We start from the raw sequence: 27,969 nt of genomic DNA on the forward strand, positions 1-27,969 counted from the left end.
ATGCCTACTAAGTTTGAATCCACACTGCAGAAATAATCCACGTTGACATCAGTTTAACTGCCATGGGTCAATGCTATGGAATCCTGGGGTTTGTATTTAGTTGTGGCACTAGAGCTCTCTGACAGAGAAGGCTAAATGTCTCAAAAAACTACAACTCCTAGAATCCCATAGCATTCAGCCATGGCAGTAAAAATGGTGTCATGATGGATTACGTATTTCTAATTTGTATTGTTATTGATTGCAGTTGTGTAAAGTACAAAGATAAGACAATAACCCTTCGACCCACAGTTTTTGGAAGACTTTGCAGCAGTTTTTGAATTTTACATAATGCACACACAGACACTATCTGGCAACTGTTTGGTGCATTCCTGATAAAGTATTCTTGTTTTGAATTGATTCTGTTGCAAACAATTTGAAGAAGTATTCTCTACAGCTCCAAGGCTATGCAAAGATACAAGCCCTAGGTAGACAAATATTTAGTGAAACTTAAGGCATTGATGTGGTGGTCAATACAGAGAATTCTTTACTCTAAAGGTGTGTGGGTTGTTTGTTTGTTTTGTCAGTGTGACTTACTGTTTACCATGTTACTTGCTAAAATTTTGAACCAAACTTAGGCCACCATTGTTCAGAAAGCAACAACATATATTATTTTTATGCTGTGGTCCCTGAAAACAAAGTTAGCTCTGTTTCAACTGGGAACTGGTATGTAATAGTTTTATAGCAAGAGCTGGATATTTTTTCCTTAGGTTCTAATTATATGTTGGAATAGGCAATTGGGGCTTTTAAAATTAAGTTGAGGGCTGCTTTAATACACATGTCTAGTCAACAGTAAGCTCCATTGAGTTTACACTCTGGTAGGTATCATATGACTGCACTCACAGGGAATAAATCTAATTTATTTATTTAATATAACTCGAACACAAGAAGTGGGACTCAAGGTGGTTTGACTTCACTTGACCTTAATACATACGGTATTACACTGAAAATTATTGTTATTCTGAACAGTTTATTTTGGTTAAATGTTTCCTGCACACTATATAGAGTTACAACTAACTTGAAAATATCTGCTGCAAATATGCATACCTAGAAATAAGCCACTTTGGCATTGGATAACTCCCATGCAAGTGCACTTGGCTATATTTGCAGCCGTGGCTAAAAAAGTACTAGAATGTGCTATCTTTGCATGGCGTCTGAACAGTATTGGTTAATTTATGCGCAGTCTATGCCAATGGAAACTAGTCTAACATGAGATACTCCCTTGACTGTTACTTTGTTCTTTGAGGCCAGTATAGCAGTATCAAAATGAAAAGTAAAATATGACAGACTGAAAAATAAAGATATACTGTAGTATTAAATTTCCATTAGGAATGCATCAAATAACCTGATTTAAAAAAAACAAAAAGGTAGTTATTTTGTAGTATTTTTAATTTAGACTTCCTTGTCATACAGTTTATTTCTGGTGTGTGTGTGTGTGTGTGTGAAGAGAATTGGTTCCTGAATATATTTACATTGTTAGGCATTTATATGCCCTGCAAAACCACCACTTCTTGATTCTTCCATGCCTAAGAAACCCCATGAAATTGATGGGGTTATCATAAGTCAGCAGACAACTTGAAGCCACACAGGCATGGAAATAAGCTGAGTGCTGTATGCTTAGAGGATCTTGTAGCACATTTGAGACTAGCTGAAAGAAATTGGTCACTCCGCCAAATGCATCTGAGGAAGTAGACTTAACTCTACAAAAGCTCATGCTGCCAACCTCTTTCTTTCAGTCTCAAAGGTGCTACAAGATCTCTCTATACTGGTTCTATAGACTAACACAGCTATATCTTTGAATTCTGCTGTATGTTTGTTTGTGCAGATCCATATACTGTCCATTGTCTCTTTATGATGTTGTACTGTGACCAAGCAATGGGACCTAAGACAGACCCACTGAGATACAGGCATGTTCAGCAGTTAAATTTTATTATTCTACACAGTATGGATGGAGTAAGTTCTATATATACTGGGAATGGGGAACCCTTTGAAACCATTGTTTTTGTATTACCTGCTGAAAAGGACATGGCTGCTGAAGCCTTCATGACATGCTTCTACAGCACCATACTTAGAGCATATGAATCTTCTCCAAAGGAATGGCCATGCAGGAGAAGAGTCCTGTCTTTGTTATCAGTCTTCTGGGCAGGTGCTGAGTGTTGCTTTAATGTTTTGTGACTGTACAATACATCTTGAAGCACATAGCTCCAGAATTGGCTTTGGTGCAGCCAGAGAGCAAAGCAGCAACTATAATACTCTAGATGACATGTGAAGTGGCCCACCAGGGCATGTGGGTATTTGAAATTTGAATCCATGCCCAGATATGACACTGATTTTCCATTGACCTTTTGTGGTTATTGTCTTTGTGAAGTTGTGACTGGATCTCCAAATAAGTGGAGCCCAAGTCAGTGTTCTTATCGGCTGTCCTTTTGGTGACAGACACTTTTACTATCTGACTGAGCTCTGGACTTTGTAAACTGTCATTAGATCTTTGCTGCAGACCGCAAATGTTTTGAATTGCTTGAAATTAGAGGTGGTGAGGAACAGCAGGACTATAAACTTAAATGTAGAATTTGGAAGTAATCAAGGCACAGCTAAGTTACATTACAGTTGGAATGTAATGAGAAATAAGATAGCTTCACTCCTTTTGTGGTGCAACTCTGTTTTAATTGCTTCTGCAGTTACAGTGCGTATAGGTCACCACATAGATGTACCCTGCAACACTGACCTATTATACTTGTAGCATTTTGGCATTTAAAAAATTGACTAAAAACAACTATTTTGGTTACTTCAGCAATTTTTAACTACAGTATAAGCAACTACTCATGAGAGGATTGGAACTAAGAAATTGAAAGAAACTTCCAAGCTCTGTTCAAATATATTTCTTGATTATTATACTCTGGTGTGAAAAGCAGTCCTAAAGATGCATGCTCTGTTATAAAAGTTAACATATTGGCAGTACAGGTTCTTTTGATTTATTTAATCTTGTACTGTATGCTTCAAAGGGGAGTATAAAAATATTGACTCAATAGCCTGTGCAGATAGCCAGATAGTAGTTTGAATGTTGGGCTACTACTCTGGAGGCCAAGGTTTGAATCACTGCTCAGCCATGGAAACCCTTGGATGACCTTGGGCAAGTCACATATTCTCAGCCTTAGAGGAAGGCATATGTATATAAATTCTAACCATGGGCTCAGAGGCACCCAATTCCTTAATGTTTGGTGTGATCTGCCTCCCCAAGTCAGCACTTTGCACCTCGCTCCAATTCTGGTTCCAGGGAAACAAGTAAAGCTGATCCCAGAAGTCTGAAGGCCCCTCACCCTCTTGAAGATTACATATGTTAAGTCAATTATTAAGTCACTTATGTAAATACTGGGGGATACCCATGATTAAGCTGTTGAATTTGCCAACACCAGTGATTCTTATCAATTTTAAAATCTAAAGCAAATCTTTGCCTTAAAATAAAAACATGCGAATCAGATGCATTTTCAGTAGGTTTGGAGAAAAGTCAACCACCTCAGTCCTGCTTTTGGAGAAGAGAAAAGAAATTAATTAAAAGAATAAGAAGGCAAAAGTGAAAAAGATGGCTGAATTTTACAGCTACTCTTAACAGAGTATCCTCCAAATGTTTTGGGTTACACCTCCCATAATCTCTACTGTGGGTCATGCTGAAACCCAAAACCACTGGAGAGGTGATTAGGAACTAATGAATGAATAACATCAATTAAGTTAGGAATGAAATCGAACATTTGCCAGCAAGATGTGAAACAATTTTTTAAATGAAAGAATTACTCAGACTGGGATTTCAGAATGAACTTTTCTCCAGAATTAATTTATTAATTCATGAACTAATTAAATGATTCAAAATGCTGCAGAGCCAAAACCCAAAGCCTAGTTGTCTTGAATTTTTATAAAACTATTCCCCGCATTTTCTAGTCCCTCAGTATTGGAGAATTAAAACATTATGGTCACTAGTAGTTACGACAACTTGAAAGGAGAATTGGTCTTTGAAGGAGGGGGTTATTGGAGAAGCTGTATGAAGACAATTCAGGAGGTTTAGATGTAAGAAGTAAGAGCACAAACATGTAGAATTCAGAGACACACGTGTTAGTCTGGAATATCAATGTACACAAAGGGATCTGATAGCACCTTTGAGGTTAAGTGTGCAAAAGAAGTTGTGGCATAAACTTTCATAGACTTGGTCTGCTTTTTCAGATGCATGGCTGTTGAACAATACATTTTACAAAATCCTGTCTAATAATGATGATCCATCCCACAGATGAATTCCGGATGGAATTACACAGAGTACTCGGGGAATTTCCCATGGAGGTGCAGAACCAAATCTGTATTAACACACCACAGGAGTCTGGACTAGGTACACTCTGCCTATTAGTCAAGATACACAAACATGGCAGTGCTGAATTGCCCATTGTCTCAAACATAGGAATACTCACTGTTTTGTTGGTGCCTCTTGATATATGGACTTAGGCACCTCAGGAAGTAGGCCATGTCTACAAAAGTTTATGCTACACGTTGTTTCACACAGTTAGTCTCAAAGGGACTATAAGATCCTTTTGCAGCACAAAAATGTATAAAAGAAATTCAAGCAAAGATGCACACATCCTTCTGTTGGAGCACATTCATTGTGCTCTTAGCTTCTGTACATCAGGTGTGAGAACCTGTGGCCCTTCAGATGCTTTGGACTTCAACTCCCAGAAGACCCAGCTAGCATGAAAGAGATCGTGAAAGTTGGAGTATAAAATTATTCAGAGTGCTAAATTCTCCCCTCCTCTGTGTGAAATATATAGTACTGTAGTTGATTAATTCTGTTAAATGGCCAATACCCCTCCTGTTAATAGCTTTTAGTGAAGATAGAAATCATGTTAGGATTCTGTGTGATGGAACAAAGTATAGTAATAGTAGCCAAGGTTTAAAAGTATAGTAATAGCCACCCAGGTTTTGTTTCATAAAGTCAGCATTGCTGCAGAACCAGTATAGCATCCAAACACCTCATTTTGTAATACTACAGTAACATGGCTACTATCTCCACCTATTGCATTGCTGATATAACAAGTCTTGTAACTTGCTTCTGTGTTAGCTTAATATTCCAGATCCAGTGATCTAAGGACTTAAGAAGAGTATCAAGACAAAAATAATGGAAGAGCTGTCTATTTGTTTATGTACACAACATATTCTAGAAAGTTTGCTAACAAAGGCATGTTCACCAGTACTGATAAAATATTAGTGTACCTTGCATTTTTGTTACGAAATAGCTGCACGAGTGACTCCACATCATGTGTGCATAAATTTTAAGATGCACACCTATTAAAGATGGTGTTACAGTCCTTAAACTTACAACAATCAGTGCTGTTTTTATTTTCAGGATGATAACCTCCATTCAGTTCAACGAGGCTTGCTTCCAGGTCAAGTATGCACACTGAAAACATACCTGGAAGTGAACTCCGCTGAAATTGATGAAGTTTCTTTGAATAATGATATGCAGGATTGGCTACAGATCTTTTAAAGCTGTAATTGTGGGCATGCTTCCTCAGAAATTCCAGACAAATAAATGGAGCCTACTATCAAGTAAACATATTTCGAATCAAGGTGGAAGTTGGAGGAATGTGCTTTTGCAGTGTCCATATAGACTGTGGTGGGGGGCCAGAATACTGTTGCAGTTGCAAAATTACAAATCTAGTTTGCAATGGTTAGTTCTTCATTTGGATAAATTAGGTTTTCTAAAATTTGGTTCTTTAGTACGGCAAAAGATAATGATAAGGTGCAACAGAAGTCACTTGTATGATTGTCACTTTTTTATAAATTCTGTCTTTGACAGTCAAACAAATTAGGTTAAAGGGCAATGTGTCCTTTTGAGCTATTAAAATATCTGTTCTTTTCTCAGTTACAGCTGTACCATCTAAGTTTTTAAAAAGGCGTTTGTTTATCTCTTCTCTGTTTATCTCTTCACTGTCTATTTTAAAGCTATTTGGTTTTCCTGTTACCTTTCAACATTATTTTAAATAAGGTCAACTTTGCAGTGTTTTTCTTTTTGGATAGGCTAAGGTTATTTTCTAAATCTGGTCTTGGTAACTGTTCTCTCTTCCCGATCTACTTAATTTTTCAAAGAGCTACTGTCCAATCTTCCGGGATGTTGTGAGTCATTTCCTTTTGTGTTTAGATCGAAAGCTTGTGCACCTGAAAAAAATCACAGCCACTGTGCAAACAAAACATTAAGTGAAGAACTGCAGTTTGCAATGTAAGACTGTGATCAGTTAGAAAAAATTGTATACAGTATATACTTTTGTAAATTACCTCATTCTGTACACACAGAATGGTTATCATGAAACTATTCCAATGCATAAATTTAAGTCAGAATCCAAGACAGCAAGTCAGCAGACAGAGTTAAAAGGAGACTCAACATCTGTTGGGATTGCATAACAAAGGATGAGAAACATAGCTCCTTTGAGAAGTGCAGAGGTTGAGGGCCTGGCAGAAGACTTGTAGCATGCATTCATTGGGGATTCCCTTTGTTTATGCAGAGCCCTTCCTATTCAGAAGATTTATGGGCAGTTTTACATGGGAGAGGATGATTTGACTTTCCTGTCTGAACAAAAGTGTCTGAAGGTGGGCAGATGGGTTCTAATGTTAAACTCCACTAATGATAATGTATACTGTCTATTCTTATGTATAAGTCTAGAAATTTTAGTTAAAAATTGCCCCCCAAAACCTGAGTCGACATCCACAGGTTAATGTATATAAGTACATAAGTACATGTATACAGGTATTTATGTATGTAAGTACTGTACTTTAACTCTTATTTTCTAAAAGAAGGAATCATCCCATTCTCTGTGTAGAGTGGCAAAAGGCGGAAGCTTAGTTTGTCCTGGAAGTACCTAAAAGAAGCACTGACCCTAAAAGAAGATTTGGAAAAGCAGGTGTTGATATTTATGATGTATTTTAGTTGCGCTTATTGATGAGAGAATTTAGACTTGGAAGAAATTGAAAATATGACAGGTTTTGTTTTTGGTTATTGTGAATAATCTTGTTTTGCTATGTAGAAGAGATGGGGAATCAGAAGTTGTAGAGCTAATTGTACACTCACTAGTAGCTGCACAAATGTGCATTTTTAAAAACTGGAAAAATATTTCTTTGCAATGAAGACAGAATGCATACAGGATATGGCTTATATGGACTGTGAGATATAAAAATCCACTTTCCAATTTGTTGAGCTAAAGACAAGAAGGATTTAATAAAACAACCAAACAAATAATCAGGTGAAAGTACAATAAGCCATATTTATTAAAAATATAATCAATTCTGCAGAATAGGGTGCAATCAATCTATCAGCAAAATTAAGCAGAGAGAGAGATAGCACGGGTTTACACAGATTTTGCACCTTATTTATACAGTTCTTTATACCATCATTATTATCATCATATTTTTCATTGGCCAGATAAAGACATGTGATTAGTCTTAAGACCTCCTTTGCATGTATGTAACATCACCACCCATATCATACATCTCATGATCATTTAAATTAGTCATTATAGATTCATAGGTGTGTTCTAATATTCATAACCCCTTATTACGCATGGTCAGTTAGATTTTGGTGTGAACTTTAAGTCACCCTTTTATGAAAAAAAGTATTCTTGTCAATTAGTGAGAATAAAACTCCCTTATCTGTTGATTTATTTCTCCCTATAACTTTGTCCTTGATGTGCAGGTGCAGACAACGGTTTCTTTCCTTTGAAACCTTTTTGTCTAATTTAATTGCTATATTTGTAATGCAAGTTTACTTTATTATTTATTTATTTATTTTCTAAACAAGACACTAGCCATCTTAATAGTCTTGATATAGCCAAGAGTAACTTATTCAATCTATGTTTTATAAAATAACTAAACTCAACATATTCTAGAATCACAAAATCATAAAATAATAGGATTGGAAGGGATCCCTAAGGTCATCCAGTCCAACCCCATTCTTCTGTCATGCAGGAACTCTCAATCAAAAACATCCCCATTTACCTATGGCCATCCAGTCTCTGTTTAAAGACCTCTAAGAAAAGTGTATCATGTTTATTTATCAAAGATATAAACCCCTTATTTCTTACAAAACAATCTACTTAATAGATAACAGTGTGTTACATATTTAATAATTTGAAGTCCAATATATTTTTATAAAGTGAGCATAATGTAAAAACTTATCTAAAAACTATTTCCTTTACCAACTTATTATTTTTTTATTCCCCTTCAATAAAAGGGCCTCAATTGAACTTTATTCAATCCCATTAGAAATATTGATTATAATAGTATACATGTATATATGTGGTTCCATACTATCTATATATGTAATCTAATTATAGCATACGATTATATAATCCTTTCTACTCTAGTCATGTATTTCTAACTCTATTGTTAAATCCTATGTGTTTGATTCAAATCTATTTCTCTCAAATCCCTCCTATTTCTCTTTAGAATATTTTGAATCAAACATCTTTAATTATTATTCTTCGTTATCACATTTTAATATTTTGTTTAAATCTTTGTGACATTATCTGACTTGCATAATTGCTGCTACGTAACAGTTTCCATTCCAGTTTCTTGGAAGTATTGTATAAGCTCTTATTCCACATATAAAATACTGTCATCCAAATATACTTTCATTTCATAATCCATAATTTGCTATCCAGTTATTATTTATAATTGCTCCATTCATCCTGAAATTGACTCTGCATTTACTGTTTCCTGTTTTTGGTCCGGTTGAACCATTGCACCTTCAGCACCAATCACCTAGAGTCAGGGAATACACCCCAAAGAATCCTTTTGTGGATGCTTCTCCTTCTTTCTAGGTCCGGTTTGGTTCGCAATTTTCTCTGAAAGGTTTGATTAATTTTGTGTTATTTAGGTGTAAAACATGAAACGGCAATCCAGAGTGGGAATCATGAGGCATCTAATGACATAACCAACAATCAGTGGCATTTATACTTTTGGCCACTAGTTTGGAATATTCAATGAAAGTATTCTGTTCTGGGTTTTCCTTTGTTTTATGTTGTACAACACTTTTTATTATATACAATAACAACAACAACAACACAGCCCTCATCATGCTTTATTTCAACAGTTGGAAAAGTATGGAATTTTCTAATTATTATTTTCTTACCAGGACTCAATGAAAATGCTTGTCAAATGCTTGTATGTTCTCTCTCTTTTTTTTTTTAATCTTTTGGGCATTATTATTATTATTATTTTTAAAAAGGCCACAACTCTGCCCACTCTCTGTCTCCAAAAGGTATATAGTCAGAGAGATCTACTGGGTTGGATAAAAGAGGGAGCATACACCTTTTACACTCCCAGTCATGAAAGTCATTTAATAGGGGGGGTTCTAACAGTACCTGACTTTCCCACCCGTTGGTGTATGTAGAAGCCTCTTCTCCTGCAGATTGTCCTATTACTTCAAAAACTTCTATTGTCTCTTCTCCTCTTCTTCTTAAGAAAAACCACGGACACCAGCAATTGAAACCTGTTCTCTTGTAATCGATTGTCCAAAATCTCACCTCTTGTCCAGTTTCTGGTCTTGTCAGTACCAAATCTCCTTTTTCAATTCTGATACTGTAGTTAGGGCACAAAACTCCCTCCCACACCACAGATGTTCCCGGTCCAAGAGTCCAAGTGTCAAGTAATGGCCTGCAAAGCCTATTAAACCGCTCTTCTGGGGTCCAATTTGGATCGTTGTCTGGTCCAGCATCCCACCCAGGACTGGAGCTCATGGATGTTGTCGTCTAATGGTGATCTGTAAAGGATCTGTCCCTCCAACGACCGTCCACGCTCCTTTCTCTGGTGGTGGTGGATCCACAGGGCCTTTAACTCTGGAGTGATGAGTCCAACCTTTCTCCGCGGTGTGGATTGCGCTCTCAGAGACCAGAAGTACTTGAAATGGACCCTGCCAAATGGGCTGGAGCTTGGCTTCCTTCCACGATTTAATCAGGACCCACTGTCCAGGTTTGATGGCGTGTATCGGGAACTCAAGAGGTGGTGTCTGAGCCAGGATGCCTTTTTTCCTTAATTCAGAGAAACAAGAGGAGATCGCCAGTATATATTTCTTTAAATACAGATCTTTACTTTCAAAGACAGGCATCCCTTCTTTAAGTCCAGGATAGGGCAAACCAAATAACATTTCATAAGGTGAAATCCCAATATCCTTTCTTGGTGCAGTTCGTATTCTCAATAAAGCAATTGGCAAGCATTTTGTCCATGGTAATTTAGTCTCTATGACCAATTTAGTGATTTGTTTTTTTCAAAGTCTGGTTCATGCGTTCCACTTTGCCTGCAGATTTAGGGTTCCAGGGAACGTGCAATTGCCAATCTATCCCCAATGCAGTCATGACCCCTTGTGTCACCCTAGAAGTAAAAGCTGAGCCTCTATCTGAGTCTATGGTCTCTATTATCCCATATCTACTCACAATTTGTTCTAATAATATTTTGATTGTCACATTAGCAGAAGTTGAAGCTGTAGGTATAGCTTCTACCCAGTGGGTCAAATGATCCACAATTACTAACAAATATTTTAACTTCTGCACAGGAGGAAGTTCAGTGAAATCTATTTGGATACTTTGAAATGGTCTCAACCCTGGTTCTCTTCCTCCTTGCAGAGGTTTTCTCAATATCTTTTTGTTGACCCTTTGGCATATCACACATTTTATACACACTTGTTTTGCCACAGTATAAATTCCCACACACCCATATTTTCTGAGCACCAAATCACATAATGCTTGTGTTCCCCAGTGGCTCCCTTGATGTAGAATTGTAATTATTTCTCTTGCTATTTGTTTATTTATCATTTATCTTCCATCTGGGAGGAACCAGTTACCTTCAGGTGTTTGGGTTGCCCCCAAAGCCTGAAGCTTGTCCTGTTCCTCTCTTGTAAACACTGGTGGCTGTTCTGGAGTTTTTAAAGTTGGTATTAAAACATTCATTTTAACTCTGTCTTTCAAAGCTGCCTTTTTAGCTGCCTCATCAGCCATCCTATTCCCTCGAGCTTCAGGAGAGCTCGCCCTCTGGTGACCTGGCACATGAACAACTGCAATTTCTTTCGGCAACTCTAAGGCTTCTAGGACTTGAATAATTAACTGTTCATGAACCAGTTCTTTTCCTCTGCTATTTATCAAGCCCCTTTCTTTCCAAATTTTCCCAAAAACATGTACTACACCCCATGAGTATTGAGAATCACTGTATATGGTTCCTTCTTTTCCTTTGAGCAATTGTAAAGCTTGTTTTAAAGCATATAATTCACAGATTTGTGCTGACCAGTTATCTGGCAACCTTTCAGCTTCCAAAACCTCCCCTGATTGACCATCCACTATTGCATATCCACTATGTCTTTTTCCCTGTATGCATTTTGAAGACCCATCTATGAACAATCTTTCACCTTTTATGAGAGGAGTATCTCTGAGATCTAGCCTGGTTTTGGTTTGATATTCTATTATGTCCAAACAATCATGTGTGGGATCTTCTTGACTTTCTTCTCCTTTCCACAAAAATTCTGCTGGGTTTATACAAGAATCAGTGGTGAGAACCAAATCGTCTTTTTCCATTAAAATTGCTTCATATTTTAGCATTCTGGAGTCTGTTAACCATCTTTTTGCTTTTTGAGTTAAAATTGTTCTTACTGTATGTGGAGTGCTCACAACTAGAGTTCCTCCAAAAGTCAATTTTCTGCTTTCTTGAACCAAAATCGATGTGGCAGCCACCGCTTGAATGCAGGTAGGCCATCCTCTAGAAACAGGGTCCAGCATTTTGGATAAGAAAGCAACAGGATGTCACTTTCCTCCCCAAACCTGAGCTAATACTCCCAATGCTGTTCCCTCATTTACAGTCACAAACAAATGGAATGGTTTTTCTAATGATGGGAGAGCAAGTACAGGAGCCTTAATCAAGGCTTCTTTGAGTTCCTTTATTTTTTGTAGCTCTTTTTCTGTCCATTTTATTTTCTCTGTTTCCTCTACTAATTTTTCATATAAAAATTTTGTTTTGGTTGCATATGATTCCAACCACAGTCTGCAGTAGCCCAACAGACCCAAAAACTTTCGTATTTCTTTTTTTGGTTTTAGGTGGGGGAAGTTCCACTATCCCTTGAATTGTTTCTGGATTTATTTTCCTTTTTCCCTCACTAATTAAGTGTCCCAAATATTTTACTTCTTTTTCTACATATTGCAATTTTCCTTTGGATACCCTCAACCCTTGTTCAGCCAAAAAATTAAGAAGGCTGTTGGTGGCTTTAGTGACATCCTCCTTTTTCTTTCCTGATATTAATAAGTCATCTACATATTGTAACATGGTAATTTTGTTAGGGATTTTAAATTTTTCTAGTACCTGTTCTAGTGCTTGTCCAAATAAATTAGGTGATTCTGAAAATCCTTGTGTTAAAACAACCCATTGAAATTGTTGTTTTCTTCCTGTTTGTGGGTGCTCCCACTCAAATGCAAACAAACCTCTGCTGTCTTCATCTACAGGGCATGTCCAAAATGCATCTTTTAAATCTACCACACTGAACCACTTATGTTCATGTGGTATTTTGCTTAGCAAGGTGTAAGGATTTGACACAACAGAATGTCTAGCTTGTACTATCTTATTAATTTCCCTAAGATCTTGTACAAGTCTATATTTTCCATCAGGGCGTTTTACTGGGAGAATGGGTGTATTATAGGGACTCATGCAAGGTTCAATTAATCCATCCCTTAACAAACTTTCTATGACTGGCTGGAGTCCCTTACGCCCTTCATGTGAGATTGGATATTGTTTTACACACACTATTTCACCTTCTTGTTTTAATTTAATTTTTAAAGGTGGGATTTGTAGTTTTCCTCTGTTACCTTCACTCACCCATACTTGAGGGTCTATATATTTTTTTCATCTTGTTCTGTTAACACATTAATTTTGGCTACTACTGCTTTATCTTTTATCTCTGTCCCTATATCAAATTCTACTTGTAGATCTCTTCCTAACAGGTTTATTCCTGCATCTGGTATGAGAAGCAAATCTCCTTCAGTATATTGATCTCCACACCAGAGTGGAACTTTTTTCATTTCTCTTACTGAAAACCCTGTTCCCTTTATCCCTGATACAGCTACTTGTTTTCCCGAAATAATTATTCCTGTAGGAATTTGTATTAAAGAGGATCGGTCTGCTCCACTATCAACCATGAAGGTAATTCTTTCTTTATGAGGTCCCACCTTTAGTGTCATTAAGGGCTCCCGGTGGGACTTTAAAGGATATATGCCCAGACACCCCTAATCTTCAAATTCTGTAGCCAAGGTGAAGACTTTTTCTTCCCTTTTGATATTAGGGCATTCCCGTTTAAAGTGCCCTATTTCCCCACAGGAAAAGCATTTCAGGGGGCCAGTCATCCATCCCCTTCCTTCTGAAGAGATTCCTCCTCTTCCATTCCCTCTTCCCCTCTGGGGGAAATTTCCTCTGCCTCTCCCCTGTCCTGGAAAAATCTGACTATTCTGATTTCCTCCCTTTATACCTTCCATCTTTTTATTTATTATTCCTTCTACTGTTGATAGCATAACTTTGGCTTTTTGTTTTTGTTTTTCGTCATCTCTCTTCACAAACACTTTTTGCGCTTCTCTCAAAAGTTCTTCCATAGGTCTATCATCCCAAGACTCTATTTTTTGTAATTTTTTTTGTATATCTGGCCAAGCCTTAGTGACAAAAATTACTTTTAGCATAGCTTGTCCACTTGTACTTTCAGGGTCTAAACCTGAAAATTGCTGCATATTTTTCCTAAGTCTCTGAAGGAAAGCTGTGGGAGTTTCATCTTTTTCCTGTCTGCTTTCAAAGGCTTTTATTAAATTTTGCCCCCGTGGAACAGCACCTCTAATTCCCTTGATAATTAGTCCCCTATAGTCTTGCATGTTTGTTCTGTGAGCATTATTGCTATTATCCCATCCAGGATCTTGGATGGGATATTTTTCATCTGCTGAGGTTTGGTTCCCAGTGGGACGTTCTTTAATCCACACTTTGTGAGCTTCAGTTCTGATCATTGCTCTTTCTTCCCCTGTAAATAGGCTTTCCATAATAGATGCCAATTCAGACCATGTGTATATATTTGGTCCCAAGAATTGATCAAACTGTTCAGACAATCCCAAAGGATCTTCAAGAAGGGATTTCATTTCCTTCTTAAAGTTCCTTACCTCTGAGCTGGTAAGAGGGCTGTTAATAAACCCTATCACCCCCTCTCCTATAGGCACCTCCCTTAGGGGGAAAAGTTGAGTTGATGAGGTGCCCTGGAGAGGCAAATTTTTTAAGTCTTGTTTACACTGTTCTATTTCCCTTTGTAATTTTGTATTCTTTTTAGGCTTAGCCCCTCCTACTTCTCTTTTAGTTTCTTCTTCTTCTGAGAGTTCTTTTATATTGTCATTTACTGGGTGAGAGGTTTGGGCCAAAGGACTTATGGGTGGATCATTCTGAGCTGGCTGTACAATTTGAACTGGAGGATTATTTAAAATAGGGACATTGGCATTATGATAGGGAGGGGGTAAGTAGTTTAAATAATTCCATGGTCTGTTTGGTTCTTCCTCTTCTGTTACAGTTTGTAATGGGAACACTTTAACCTTACTTCCTATCCAACAGGAAGCATAATCTGATTCTTCCTTATTAAATGGAACCTTGTTTTTTACATAGGTATTTAAATCCTGACATAACTCTACTTCATCTGTCCCATATTGAGGCCAGAATACTGAATCACCTCGGATAGGCTGTTTAGCCCATTCAAAGTAACAGTATTTAATCATCTTACTTTTACTTTTATTCTTTGTCAAAGACATGTCTTTCCATTTAGCTAACATCCTACCTAGTGGGCTGGTGGTAGGAATGCCTAGGAGACCTTTTTCCAAGGTCTTCTTTCCTTTAGACGTCTTGTTTCCCATGGTGTACTATATATATATAGGGGTATTCTCCACTTTACCTATACACTCTACCCCCTCCTTTTAGTTCACACCATAACCCTGGCCACCAAGGTAGATACTTAAGCCAATGTTCTCTTACCTTGGTTCGTGCACGAAGTATTCCTGGCCAAGCGCTTTTATTCAGTGCCTCTCTCAACAATTTAGAATTCACCTGGTCCTTCTTGTTAGCCCTGGCGGGACAGCAGCTTCATCCGAGAACCTGTATGGAAGAAAAGCTGCCAAAAAAAGGCAGGACGCGTCTTTCTTTCTGTTCCAACAGATTCTAGCAGATGGTGCTGTTGTCCCGGGTTTCGGCACCAATTTGTGAGATATAAAAATCCACTTTCCAATTTGTTGAGCTAAAGACAAGAAGGATTTAATAAAACAACCAAACAAATAATCAGGTGAAAGTACAATAAGCCATATTTATTAAAAATATAATCAATTCTGCAGAATAGGGTGCAATCAATCTATCAGCAAAATTAAGCAGAGAGAGAGATAGCACGGGTTTACACAGATTTTGCACCTTATTTATACAGTTCTTTATACCATCATTATTATCATCATATTTTTCATTGGCCAGATAAAGACATGTGATTAGTCTTAAGACCTCCTTTGCATGTATGTAACATCACCACCCATATCATACATCTCATGATCATTTAAATTAGTCATTATAGATTCATAGGTGTGTTCTAATATTCATAACCCCTTATTACGCATGGTCAGTTAGATTTTGGTGTGAACTTTAAGTCACCCTTTTATGAAAAAAAGTATTCTTGTCAATTAGTGAGAATAAAACTCCCTTATCTGTTGATTTATTTCTCCCTATAACTTTGTCCTTGATGTGCAGGTGCAGACAACGGTTTCTTTCCTTTGAAACCTTTTTGTCTAATTTAATTGCTATATTTGTAATGCAAGTTTACTTTATTATTTATTTATTTATTTTCTAAACAAGACACTAGCCATCTTAATAGTCTTGATATAGCCAAGAGTAACTTATTCAATCTATGTTTTATAAAATAACTAAACTCAACATATTCTAGAATCACAAAATCATAAAATAATAGGATTGGAAGGGATCCCTAAGGTCATCCAGTCCAACCCCATTCTTCTGTCATGCAGGAACTCTCAATCAAAAACATCCCCATTTACCTATGGCCATCCAGTCTCTGTTTAAAGACCTCTAAGAAAAGTGTATCATGTTTATTTATCAAAGATATAAACCCCTTATTTCTTACAAAACAATCTACTTAATAGATAACAGTGTGTTACATATTTAATAATTTGAAGTCCAATATATTTTTATAAAGTGAGCATAATGTAAAAACTTATCTAAAAACTATTTCCTTTACCAACTTATTATTTTTTTATTCCCCTTCAATAAAAGGGCCTCAATTGAACTTTATTCAATCCCATTAGAAATATTGATTATAATAGTATACATGTATATATGTGGTTCCATACTATCTATATATGTAATCTAATTATAGCATACGATTATATAATCCTTTCTACTCTAGTCATGTATTTCTAACTCTATTGTTAAATCCTATGTGTTTGATTCAAATCTATTTCTCTCATGGACCTGTTGGGAAATTTAATTAGAATCTAGAAAAATAGACAACAATACAGCTTATTTTTACGTATCTACACTCTTTATACACTACTGGAATGACAAAATTCAAGATAATATATATATATATATATATATATCAATCATATACATATGGTTGATTTTGATTGTGGTATAATAATCTACTTGGAAATACTGGCTAAAACATGTCTGTTACTGTTGTACATTAATGTCAATGAAATTAATGTGAAAATGTTTTACAGAATATAGGCTTATCTACCATGGCTGGGGAATATGTGGCTCTCCAAGTGTTGGTTTCAGATTCCCATCCACTGCAGCCAGCCTGATCAGTGGTGATGCATGATGGGAGTTATAGTTCAACAATGTCTGGCGGACCACAGATTCCATGACCCTCCTATATTATGCCTGAATAGTTGTCAGTGGACTTCTGTAAACTGTGATCACAGTGTGGTGATAAAGCTGTGAAAAGGCAGAAGCCCTGTTAGGATATGAGCTCATGTTGTGTTTTGAGCTGGTTTGTTTTTGTACCACCAGTCATCTATGGCTAAAAGAGGGAAATGGAGGGAGATCTGTAACTTTAGAAGTTTAGAGCAGGCATCGGCAACGTGCGGCCCGCGGGCCGGATGCGGCCCGCGAAGCCTCTAGGCCTGGCCCTCGCTCGCCCCTGCCGCCGATTGCGCCGCCGATTGGCGCCGCTCCGGCCGCCATTTTGTTTTTCAAAATGGCGGCGCCCCTCTAGGAGGCCCGGGGCGCTTGCTGCAGCCCTGTTCCAGGGCTGCAGGGCCGCGCCAGCCCTCCGAATGGGCTCCGCTCTCCTCCCTTCTCTCTCTGCCCTTCGCCCTCCTGGCTCCGTTTTCCTAGCTCTGCCCTCCTCCCTCCGCCTCCCTCTATGAATAAAAGAGTGTGGAGGGGAGGGAAAGGAGGAGGCGGCAGAGAAAAGGAAAGCAAAAGTAAGACAGCCAGCCAGCCAGGCAGCCGGAGCGAGCCACTGAAGAGGTTGGTTGGTGCATGTATTTTCCTCTGCTTGGTGACTGTGATTTACTCTCCCTTACTATCTTTGCAACCCCCCCATGCTCCTTTGGGGATGCTTTGATTCTGATTTCCTGCATGGCAGGGGGTTGGACTGGATGGCCCTTGGGGTCTCTTCCAACTCTATGAGGAGAGAGGGAGAGAGAGAAAGGATGGGAGGGTGGGAGTGAGAGGGAGGGAGGAAGGGAGAGAAAGAGACGGAAGAGAGAGAGAGAACCACAGCCACTGAGCCAGGTGAGAGGTTTGTTCATTGGGGGAGGGGGGTTATACTACCTGTGCCTTTGTGTTTTGAGACAGTGGCATGCATTTTTTGCTGTTTTGTGGCCTTGCCTAGTAGCTTCCATCCTTGCAAATACTGCTATTATTATTGTTGTTATCCCTTGGTATTGTCTTTGCAAGATCCCCCCACATGGACTTGCTTGCACATTTCTGGGTTCAGACAGTGGCATGCATTTTTTGCTGTTTTGTGGCCTTGCCTAGTAGCTTCCATCCTTGCAAATACTGCTATTATTATTGTTGTTATCCCTTGGTATTGTCTTTGCAAGATCCCCCCACATGGACTTGCTTGCACATTTCTGGGTTCAGACAGTGGCATGCATTTTTTTGCTGTTTTGTGGCCTTGCCTAGTAGCTTCCATCCTTGCAAATACTGCTATTATTATTGTTGTTATCCCTTGGTATTGTCTTTGCAAGATCCCCCCACATGGACTTGCTTGCACATTTCTGGGTTCAGACAGTGGCATGCATTTTTTTGCTGTTTTGTGGCCTTGCCTAGTAGCTTCCATCCTTGCAAATACTGCTATTATTATTGTTGTTATCCCTTGGTATTGTCTTTGCAAGATCCCCCCACATGGACTTGCTTGCACATTTCTGGGTTCAGACAGTGGCATGCATTTTTTTGCTGTTTTGTGGCCTTGCCTAGTAGCTTCCATCCTTGCAAATACTGCTATTATTATTGTTGTTATCCCTTGGTATTGTCTTTGCAAGATCCCCCCACATGGACTTGCTTGCACATTTCTGGGTTCAGACAGTGGCATGCATTTTTTTGCTGTTTTGTGGCCTTGCCTAGTAGCTTCCATCCTTGCAAATACTGCTATTATTATTGTTGTTATCCCTTGGTATTGTCTTTGCAAGATCCCCCCACATGGACTTGCTTGCACATTTCTGGGTTCAGACAGTGGCATGCATTTTTTTGCTGTTTTGTGGCCTTGCCTAGTAGCTTTCATCCTTGCAAATACTGCTATTATTATTGTTGTTATCCCTTGGTATTGTCTTTGCAAGATCCCCCCACATGGACTTGCTTGCACATTTCTGGGTTCAGACAGTGGCATGCATTTTTTTGCTGTTTTGTGGCCTTGCCTAGTAGCTTCCATCCTTGCAAATACTGCTATTATTATTGTTGTTATCCCTTGGTATTGTCTTTGCAAGATCCCCCCACATGGACTTGCTTGCACATTTCTGGGTTCAGACAGTGGCATGCATTTTTTTGCTGTTTTGTGGCCTTGCCTAGTAGCTTCCATCCTTGCAAATACTGCTATTATTATTGTTGTTATCCCTTGGTATTGTCTTTGCAAGATCCCCCCACATGGACTTGCTTGCACATTTCTGGGTTCAGACAGTGGCATGCATTTTTTGCTGTTTTGTGGCCTTGCCTAGTAGCTTCCATCCTTGCAAATACTGCTATTATTATTGTTGTTATCCCTTGGTATTGTCTTTGCAAGATCCCCCCACATGGACTTGCTTGCACATTTCTGGGTTCAGACAGTGGCATGCATTTTTTGCTGTTTTGTGGCCTTGCCTAGTAGCTTTCATCCTTGCAAATACTGCTATTATTATTGTTGTTATCCCTTGGTATTGTCTTTGCAAGATCCCCCCACATGGACTTGCTTGCACATTTCTGGGTTCAGACAGTGGCATGCATTTTTTTGCTGTTTTGTGGCCTTGCCTAGTAGCTTCCATCCTTGCAAATACTGCTATTATTATTGTTGTTATCCCTTGGTATTGTCTTTGCAAGATCCCCCCACATGGACTTGCTTGCACATTTCTGGGTTCAGACAGTGGCATGCATTTTTTGCTGTTTTGTGGCCTTGCCTAGTAGCTTCCATCCTTGCAAATACTGCTATTATTATTGTTGTTATCCCTTGGTATTGTCTTTGCAAGATCCCCCCACATGGACTTGCTTGCACATTTCTGGGTTCAGACAGTGGCATGCATTTTTTGCTGTTTTGTGGCCTTGCCTAGTAGCTTCCATCCTTGCAAATACTGCTATTATTATTGTTGTTATCCCTTGGTATTGTCTTTGCAAGATCCCCCCACATGGACTTGCTTGCACATTTCTGGGTTCAGACAGTGGCATGCATTTTTTGCTGTTTTGTGGCCTTGCCTAGTAGCTTTCATCCTTGCAAATACTGCTCTTATTATTGTTGTTATCCCTTGGTATTGTCTTTGCAAGATCCCCCCACATGGACTTGCTTGCACATTTCTGGGTTCAGACAGTGGCATGCATTTTTTGCTGTTTTGTGGCCTTGCCTAGTAGCTTCCATCCTTGCAAATACTGCTATTATTATTGTTGTTATCCCTTGGTATTGTCTTTGCAAGATCCCCCCACATGGACTTGCTTGCACATTTCTGGGTTCAGACAGTGGCATGCATTTTTTGCTGTTTTGTGGCCTTGCCTAGTAGCTTCCATCCTTGCAAATACTGCTATTATTATTGTTGTTATCCCTTGGTATTGTCTTTGCAAGATCCCCCCACATGGACTTGCTTGCACATTTCTGGGTTCAGACAGTGGCATGCATTTTTTGCTGTTTTGTGGCCTTGCCTAGTAGCTTTCATCCTTGCAAATACTGCTCTTATTATTGTTGTTATCCCTTGGTATTGTCTTTGCAAGATCCCCCCACATGGACTTGCTTGCACATTTCTGGGTTCAGACAGTGGCATGCATTTTTTGCTGTTTTGTGGCCTTGCCTAGTAGCTTCCATCCTTGCAAATACTGCTATTATTATTGTTGTTATCCCTTGGTATTGTCTTTGCAAGATCCCCCCACATGGACTTGCTTGCACATTTCTGGGTTCAGACAGTGGCATGCATTTTTTGCTGTTTTGTGGCCTTGCCTAGTAGCTTTCATCCTTGCAAATACTGCTCTTATTATTGTTGTTATCCCTTGGTATTGTCTTTGCAAGATCCCCCCACATGGACTTGCTTGCACATTTCTGGGTTCAGACAGTGGCATGCATTTTTTGCTGTTTTGTGGCCTTGCCTAGTAGCTTCCATCCTTGCAAATACTGCTATTATTATTGTTGTTATCCCTTGGTATTGTCTTTGCAAGATCCCCCCACATGGACTTGCTTGCACATTTCTGGGTTCAGACAGTGGCATGCATTTTTTGCTGTTTTGTGGCCTTGCCTAGTAGCTTTCATCCTTGCAAATACTGCTCTTATTATTGTTGTTATCCCTTGGTATTGTCTTTGCAAGATCCCCCCACATGGACTTGCTTGCACATTTCTGGGTTCAGACAGTGGCATGCATTTTTTGCTGTTTTGTGGCCTTGCCTAGTAGCTTCCATCCTTGCAAATACTGCTATTATTATTGTTGTTATCCCTTGGTATTGTCTTTGCAAGATCCCCCCACATGGACTTGCTTGCACATTTCTGGGTTCAGACAGTGGCATGCATTTTTTGCTGTTTTGTGGCCTTGCCTAGTCGCTTCTTGCAAATATTGTTATTATTATGCGGCTCCGCCCCCGGAGGGTGGAAACTCCACCCCTGACATGTGGCCCTGCCTCCAGATAGTGGAAGCTCCGCCCTGGCATGCAGCTCCGCCCCAGAGGGTGGAAGCTCCACCCCCGTGTACAGCTCCGCCCCCGGAGGGTGGAAGCTCCACCCCCGGCTTCGGCCCCCCAGTTGTCTGAGGGACAGCAACCCGGCCCCCGGCTCAAAAAGGTTGCCTACCCCTGGTTTAGAGCCTTCTGGATTTAAAAGCTTCTGGGTTTGGCTCACTCATACTCAATGCAATTAAAATAATGTTTTTGCAGGCTACAGAACAACATCATGTTGCTCCTCTGTGCTTTCTTTTCCTCCCTCATCCCCAGCTTTACAAGACATTTGTTGGACAGAATCCTACTGCAGAATTAGAAATTTGTAGGCAAATGGTTTAGGAAATAAAGTGTATATGTTCTGTTTAGGTTGTTTCTCAGTTTGCTATAGGCCCTGTGATCTATGCTGCTTCTTAATTGATGGGAAAGAGTAGGCTCTGAAAGTGAGCACTTTCAAAAGATAGGTGAGGAATTAGCGCGTCTGAACTTGTTTGCCCTGTACATTAAGGAAACCACCGAGATTGATGTTGGAATGTTTGGGGTGATGAAACAGGCTTGTCTCCTTCAGGTTTGTCTGGTACAAGATTGTAGGTTTTGCAAACTGCAGGATCATGAGTAGAAATGGACTGCATGGACCGTGAGATTCAACCAACTGTGAGATCGCCATCACTCACACTAACTAGATGTGGTGGTGACAGTGCTGTGCATCTTAAGAACAGTTTCCCCCATTCCCACAGAAAGGGAGAGCCACCTTGAAAGGCAGGTCTCCCTAATCATGATTGAAATAAACTGTTGCCAGCCAAGAACACATAATTATGAGATGAGGTGGCTGGTATTTGGTGAGAAGCCAAAGGTTCAGAAATGATTTGTGCACAGCTTGAATACTGAGCACATGAACACCTTCACATGTTTAAGTGTACAGTTAAACTGGGAAATGCACAAATCAGTCATATTACTATTAGGGTGGTAGTAGTAGAATTGAGAGCAGTAGTGTAGGTAGGTCACACTGAATTTCTCCCATGATAGAGGAAACTTATTAAGTTCTACAATTAAAATTGGGAGGGTTATTCTAATAATAATAATAAGAATACCTGGGACAAGACTGAGAGATTTACATGACTCAAGCATCTTAGATTTTTAAAAAAAGTCTTAAGGCTCTATTGTGTTCACATAGTAGAGCATGGTCTTCTGCGTAAAATTGCAAAGTCTGAAACCCACTCACTGAGTGACCTTGGGCAAGTTGTATGCTCTCAGCCTTGGGAATAGCAAACTTTCTCTGAACAAATCTTGCCAAGAAAACCCCATGGAAATGTTGCCTTAGGGTCTTCATAAGTTGCAACAACTTGAAGGCAGAACAGAACAACAGATGTACCAGTATGTAAAAATGTATAATTCAGTTGGAAATGGTTAGTAATGGCTGGATTAAATTGTTTGGAGAGTTGTTACCAGATTCATTGAGCACAATTAATTGAAGACAACAATAATAATTATAACAATAATTGGGTTCTTGCTTAGATCACTGATTTATCAAAGTGTGCTACAGCGAGCAAAATCTATCTTTGAAATTTATTTTTAGGGGAAAACTTTTACTGGATTGCATTTTTAAAGCAATAACGTTGACTTATTAGATGGCATATACTAAAATTTTAGTAAATCAAGTTGCATGTGTTTGTGGGTAAGAAACAGATTAGGTATTGTCACACCCTATACATATTTCTAGACAGAAATGTTTGAAAGTATTTTTTTTAGAAATATGGTAGGTTTGACATATTTTTATTGTGTTTTGTTGTTAGTATAGTCTATAGTTGCTGCTGAGAAAACCAAAAACACATATATAACATTAAAGTGTCCCGTTTTGGAGATCATCAGCTTTCAGAATACAGTACTTACTGTTTTAAAAAATATATACTCATTTATAGATACAAAAACCCCTACAAAAATGAACACGTTTTTATCTTAAAATCTGGTTGTCTAGTTTAACTGTGCCAATTACACATTTGTGGGGCTGAAGAATGGTCTAAAATATGCATAAATAAGTAAAAGCACAAACACGAACTTAGAAAAGTTACTTTTTTTGATTATATACCTAAGAAACCACCAGCTAGCATGATCGGCAGATGATTCAACTCCCATAAACCTTTAACAGACAGAAAGTTAGTCCAAAAATTTGAGGAATGGCTGAAAATATTGTGCATAAGATAGAAGCTTGGGATTTTGAATACTTTAATATCTAATATTTATCTTCTATTTCTCTCCCCCTCTTTTAGAAATCAAGAAGCCACCGGTGGCCCCCAAACCAAAATTTGTGATAGGACACAAAGTAGTTCCTCCTCCTGTGGCACCTAAACCAGATATTGTTCTTGCAGATGCTTTACAAGTCACAAAGAAAACGAAGCCAGCAATAGCACCCAAACCAAAAGTTTTGAAATGCTCATCTGTTCCTGAGGCTAAAGCTGTACCACCATCTCTAAGAAAAATTTCTAAGAGTTTGGAAGAGCACAAAAGAGACTCTTCTGAGTATTTGGTTCATTTGAATTATAAAAATGGAGCCCCAAGAGACAATACTGCTTATATTATATCAGTGTGTTCATGCAATTTTGAATGCATTCATAAATTGGGGAATGGAGGAAATTCATGCAAAAATCCAACCATTTTTGAACAATTGGAAAACCTAGAGAACATTGATATAGGAGAACAAACATCATCTCTGAAACCTAGGACAATACTTGACAGTCATAATGAAAAAAATATGAATAAAAATAGGGTAGTCTTGAAGGCTAATTTGCTAGAGGGGAAACTTAAAGATGTGTTAACACAAAGTGTTTTCCCTAATTGCAGCCATTTGAGGCAAAAGCCATTGTATAAATTTGAAAAGAGTAATGTTAATTCTTATAGCAATGACATTAAAATAGAATTTACAGACCTTGCCCCCCCATCATCTAGTTCTGAAAAGATCATGATCAACTCAGATAATATAAAGTTAGGTGGTGCTGAGCCTGAAATGTCAGAAGGGCTGCCTTTGAGTGAAAATAACTCCTCCTTGCTTGAGCTGCCAACTTTGGATACTGATGATTTGCAAACAAGCACCTACTCCAAAGAGAACAATGAATTGTTAGTTTCATTTGGAGCAAGCTCTGCTCCATCAGCTAAATCTCTCCCAGTTCCAAAGCCAAGAAAGCTACGTGTGCCATGTTTAGTTCGCCAAGATGGCATAGATATCCCAGGAGAGAAAATAAAAGAAACAATCACTTCAGAGCATGATTCTTGTGGACTTTCTGGCGGTCTTGTTAAAAAAACAGCAAAAGTAAGTGTACTTGTTGAAAGTGTTTCCTATAACAGTCAAGAACTTATGTGTGCAGTTGATAAATCTGAAATTGCTCCATGCGTTGCTGGGAAACTGCCTCTGACAACCAAATCTGGTGATTTCAAAGAGCTAATCCCACAAAAACCCTCACCCAAGATTTTACATGAAAGTTCTCATCTAGCAGAAAATGTTGATCCTTCTTTGGACCCTTACTCAACAAACCCATCTGATAATATCATGGAAGATATCAGTACATTGGCTGATAATAGCAAAAATACTGACTTTGTGAGGTGTAGCAATCTTTCTATGAGCTTGCCTAAGCAATTAAAATTATCATGCATTCAGCATTTGCCTGCTTTTGAAAGCCTTGATGATTCTGCACAAAAGAAGGAAGATAAAGACGTTCACTTAAAAGCTGAAGGTTCACCAAGAATCATTCCTAAAAAACCTCAAAGGCACAGCATCCCTGCAGCTGGTCTGCTGAAAAAAGCTGCATCTGAGGAACTGCTAGAGAGAAGCGCTTATGAGGAAGGACATTCAGAGACTCCTCTGGAAGGAACTCGTATAAGGCATCTGTCAGCCAAAGAACAAAGTTCATTGCTATCCTGTGATACACCAAAATCATCTTTGGAGAAACCTGTTTGGAAATTACCTCATCCTATTCTCCCATTTCCAAGCAATCTAGAAGCTTTAAAAAAGAATGCAAAAAATTCTGGACCCATAAGTTCTATAACAAAGCCTCGAGCCAAATCCTTGTCTTCTGTAGATATGGACAGAATACATAAACCCACCAAAGAGCCTCAAAAGAAAAACTCATTAAAAAAATTCCTAAACATGAAGCTTTCTATATCCATAATGAAAACTGACTTCCAGAAGTTTTTGACCAAGGGCAGTCAAGCTACAGATAATTCCACTGTTGCTTTCTCTAGCCAGGAAGAAATTGGAAAAAATCAGACTGTAACTAGCATGACAAATGGAAGGAAAACTAAACCTCCAAAAGCGCAATCTGCAGAAATGGATAGCCTACAAAAGGGAAAGCAAAAGTCCAGGGCTCATAATGATACAACAAGCAGTCAGCGGTCAAAGTCATTAGATGAACAGGCCATCTTATCCCAAGAACACTTAAATTCTATTGTTCATGACTGCATACAATATGAAAATGTGAGCCATTATGAAGAAATCCCAGAGTATGAGAACTTGCCTTTTGCATCCACTGACAAAAATCTGTGTTTTAAATGGCAACATTCTCACACTGCTGATGACCAGGATGCTAATTTGTATGAAGTAGAAGACCTATATGAACCCACAAGGAACTGTTCATTGTTTAGCAGGTAAGAACATAGGAAGTTGGATCATATAAAGTATATATACAATATTGCTGTCAATCTACCCCTAGGGCTTATCTATGATCTTCATTTTAATATGTTGGAGTGGCCCTAATGAGGCTTTATCTGGATTAGTGTATATATGTGCACATGTATATGGTAGAAACGCCACTAGATGGGAAAAGCTAGAATGAATTTTTATTGAATTAATGGAGGGCAAGGGGCCAGTTACATTCTCATACCAGACTTTCAAGGACCGAAATATATGGATATATTTCTGCTGATGTTGTTATCCACATAAAATTAGCAAGGAAATTAATAGAACTGGTTGTTTTGATACTTTTTAGTCCCTAGAGTTCCAGACTTCTGCAGTTAAATGCTTTCCTTAATGTTTCTTTTATATTCTGCTGAAAGTTTTTTGACTGGCACTTAGTGGGCCAAGATTTGCCTGAAGAAATTTTGTCAGTCTCCCAAGTTTATTGCCACCTGATGTATTGGATTACAATTCCTATTGTTCCTTGCCAGCTATGGCTACTGTGGTTGAGTGGATTGCTGAATGAGGAGCTATACTCCCACCACCAAAATATCTTAGGGTATTCCTGTTAGGATATTTTCCACCAGATTAAACATTTCTCAAGAAGGGAAATGTAAAGCATTCCATTGAAAAATTAATTTATGGACCTAGAAATCCATTCTCTCAGCCCACACTATATCTACAGTGTCATAAACTTAGAGAAAGCGTTTTTAAGAAGAAAATAAATGGTTTCTATTAACAAAAATCTTTGTGAAGTTTTTTTTTAAATTAATGGATGAATAACCTCTTGGTAAAGACATGCCAAGGTTGATATTATTCCTAACATATCCAATATGACTAGTAATATAATATGGAAATGATACACAAACTCTATAAAGTACTTCTATGTGGATTATACTAGTGCATCCAAAGGAGAACAGAAGGTCTTGAAATAGTTAAATCCTTTTTGTGTAAGAGCAGCATGCTGTCACATGGTTACAGAAGTGCATCATATATTAGAGCAGAAAGTCATACAAAATCCAAATGAAAGGAAGTTCTATTTGTATGCTGGACAACAGCTTTTCCCGGTGTGTTATTTTTAGCATTAGTTGACTAGGGATTACAAGTTTATATTAGGCATTTTTTTCTTAAAGTGAATTTTCATGCAAATCTTGACGCTCTTTGTTTAGAAAATAGCTTACATACAACATCAGAGTCTGTTAAGATAGAGGTGGGCAATTGCATGGAGGGGGTGTCCATTTTACCTCCAAGTGCCTGTCCAATGGGTCACACCAGCAAGTTTAAATAATCCTGAAATGACATTGTGCCACAATCTTGGCTGATTTTTGGAAGGGATTTTCTCCCCTTCTTTTTGGTGTTTTGGAGAGGTTTAGGAGACTTTTCAGGGTCTAGAGAACAAAAATGCTGTATTTTTATACAGTTTGGGCCATTTAGAGACAAGCAGTTGCCCAAAAATCAACCTTCAAATTAAAAAGCCAGTAGCTATAGAGGTCTTCTGAAAGTTGCTAATATCACATATTGCCCATAGGCAACTTTGGACAACTTTGTTCACCTCTGTATTAAAGGATTTCACACCCATCTTACATACAAAACTGATTTCTCTGCCACAGGAAGCAATAAGAAATCAGCAGTAAGAATACATGTCCAGTGGACCCCTCCCATTTGTGGAGTTTTCGTTTTGCCTGCCCACCCACCCCCAGATGAGAAAGACACGGATGATTGTGCCCCACACTATTCAGTGGGTGTCCATGTCAATGTATCTCTGCGCATGCGGCTACTGTTGAATAATATGGGGCTTGGTGATCCATGAATGGTCGAATCCACGGATCACTAGCCTACCAACATGGAGCACTCACCTTATTCTAAAGTCATCATCATCATAAGCA

The 27,969-nt window shown here is 38.6% G+C and overlaps 1 protein-coding gene across 2 annotated transcripts in view; it reads left to right on the forward strand.

Annotated features, from left to right (window-relative positions):
• LOC149312094 (FYVE, RhoGEF and PH domain-containing protein 6-like) overlaps nucleotides 1-27,969 on the forward strand; it is a 75,557-nt gene that overhangs the window by 3,184 nt on the left and 44,404 nt on the right. For both annotated transcript variants that reach the window (XM_089523944.1, XM_089523943.1), the window contains exon 2: nucleotides 23,688-26,055. In XM_089523944.1, coding sequence (XP_089380070.1) covers nucleotides 23,688-26,055 — 2,368 coding nt within the window. The remainder of the gene's footprint in view (nucleotides 1-23,687; nucleotides 26,056-27,969) is intronic.

The sequence above is a fragment of the Sceloporus occidentalis genome, unplaced genomic scaffold (genome assembly GCF_023333645.1).
Source record: "Sceloporus occidentalis isolate IW3139 unplaced genomic scaffold, rSceOcc1.0.p SCAF_5, whole genome shotgun sequence".
Lineage (NCBI taxonomy): Eukaryota > Metazoa > Chordata > Lepidosauria > Squamata > Phrynosomatidae > Sceloporus > Sceloporus occidentalis.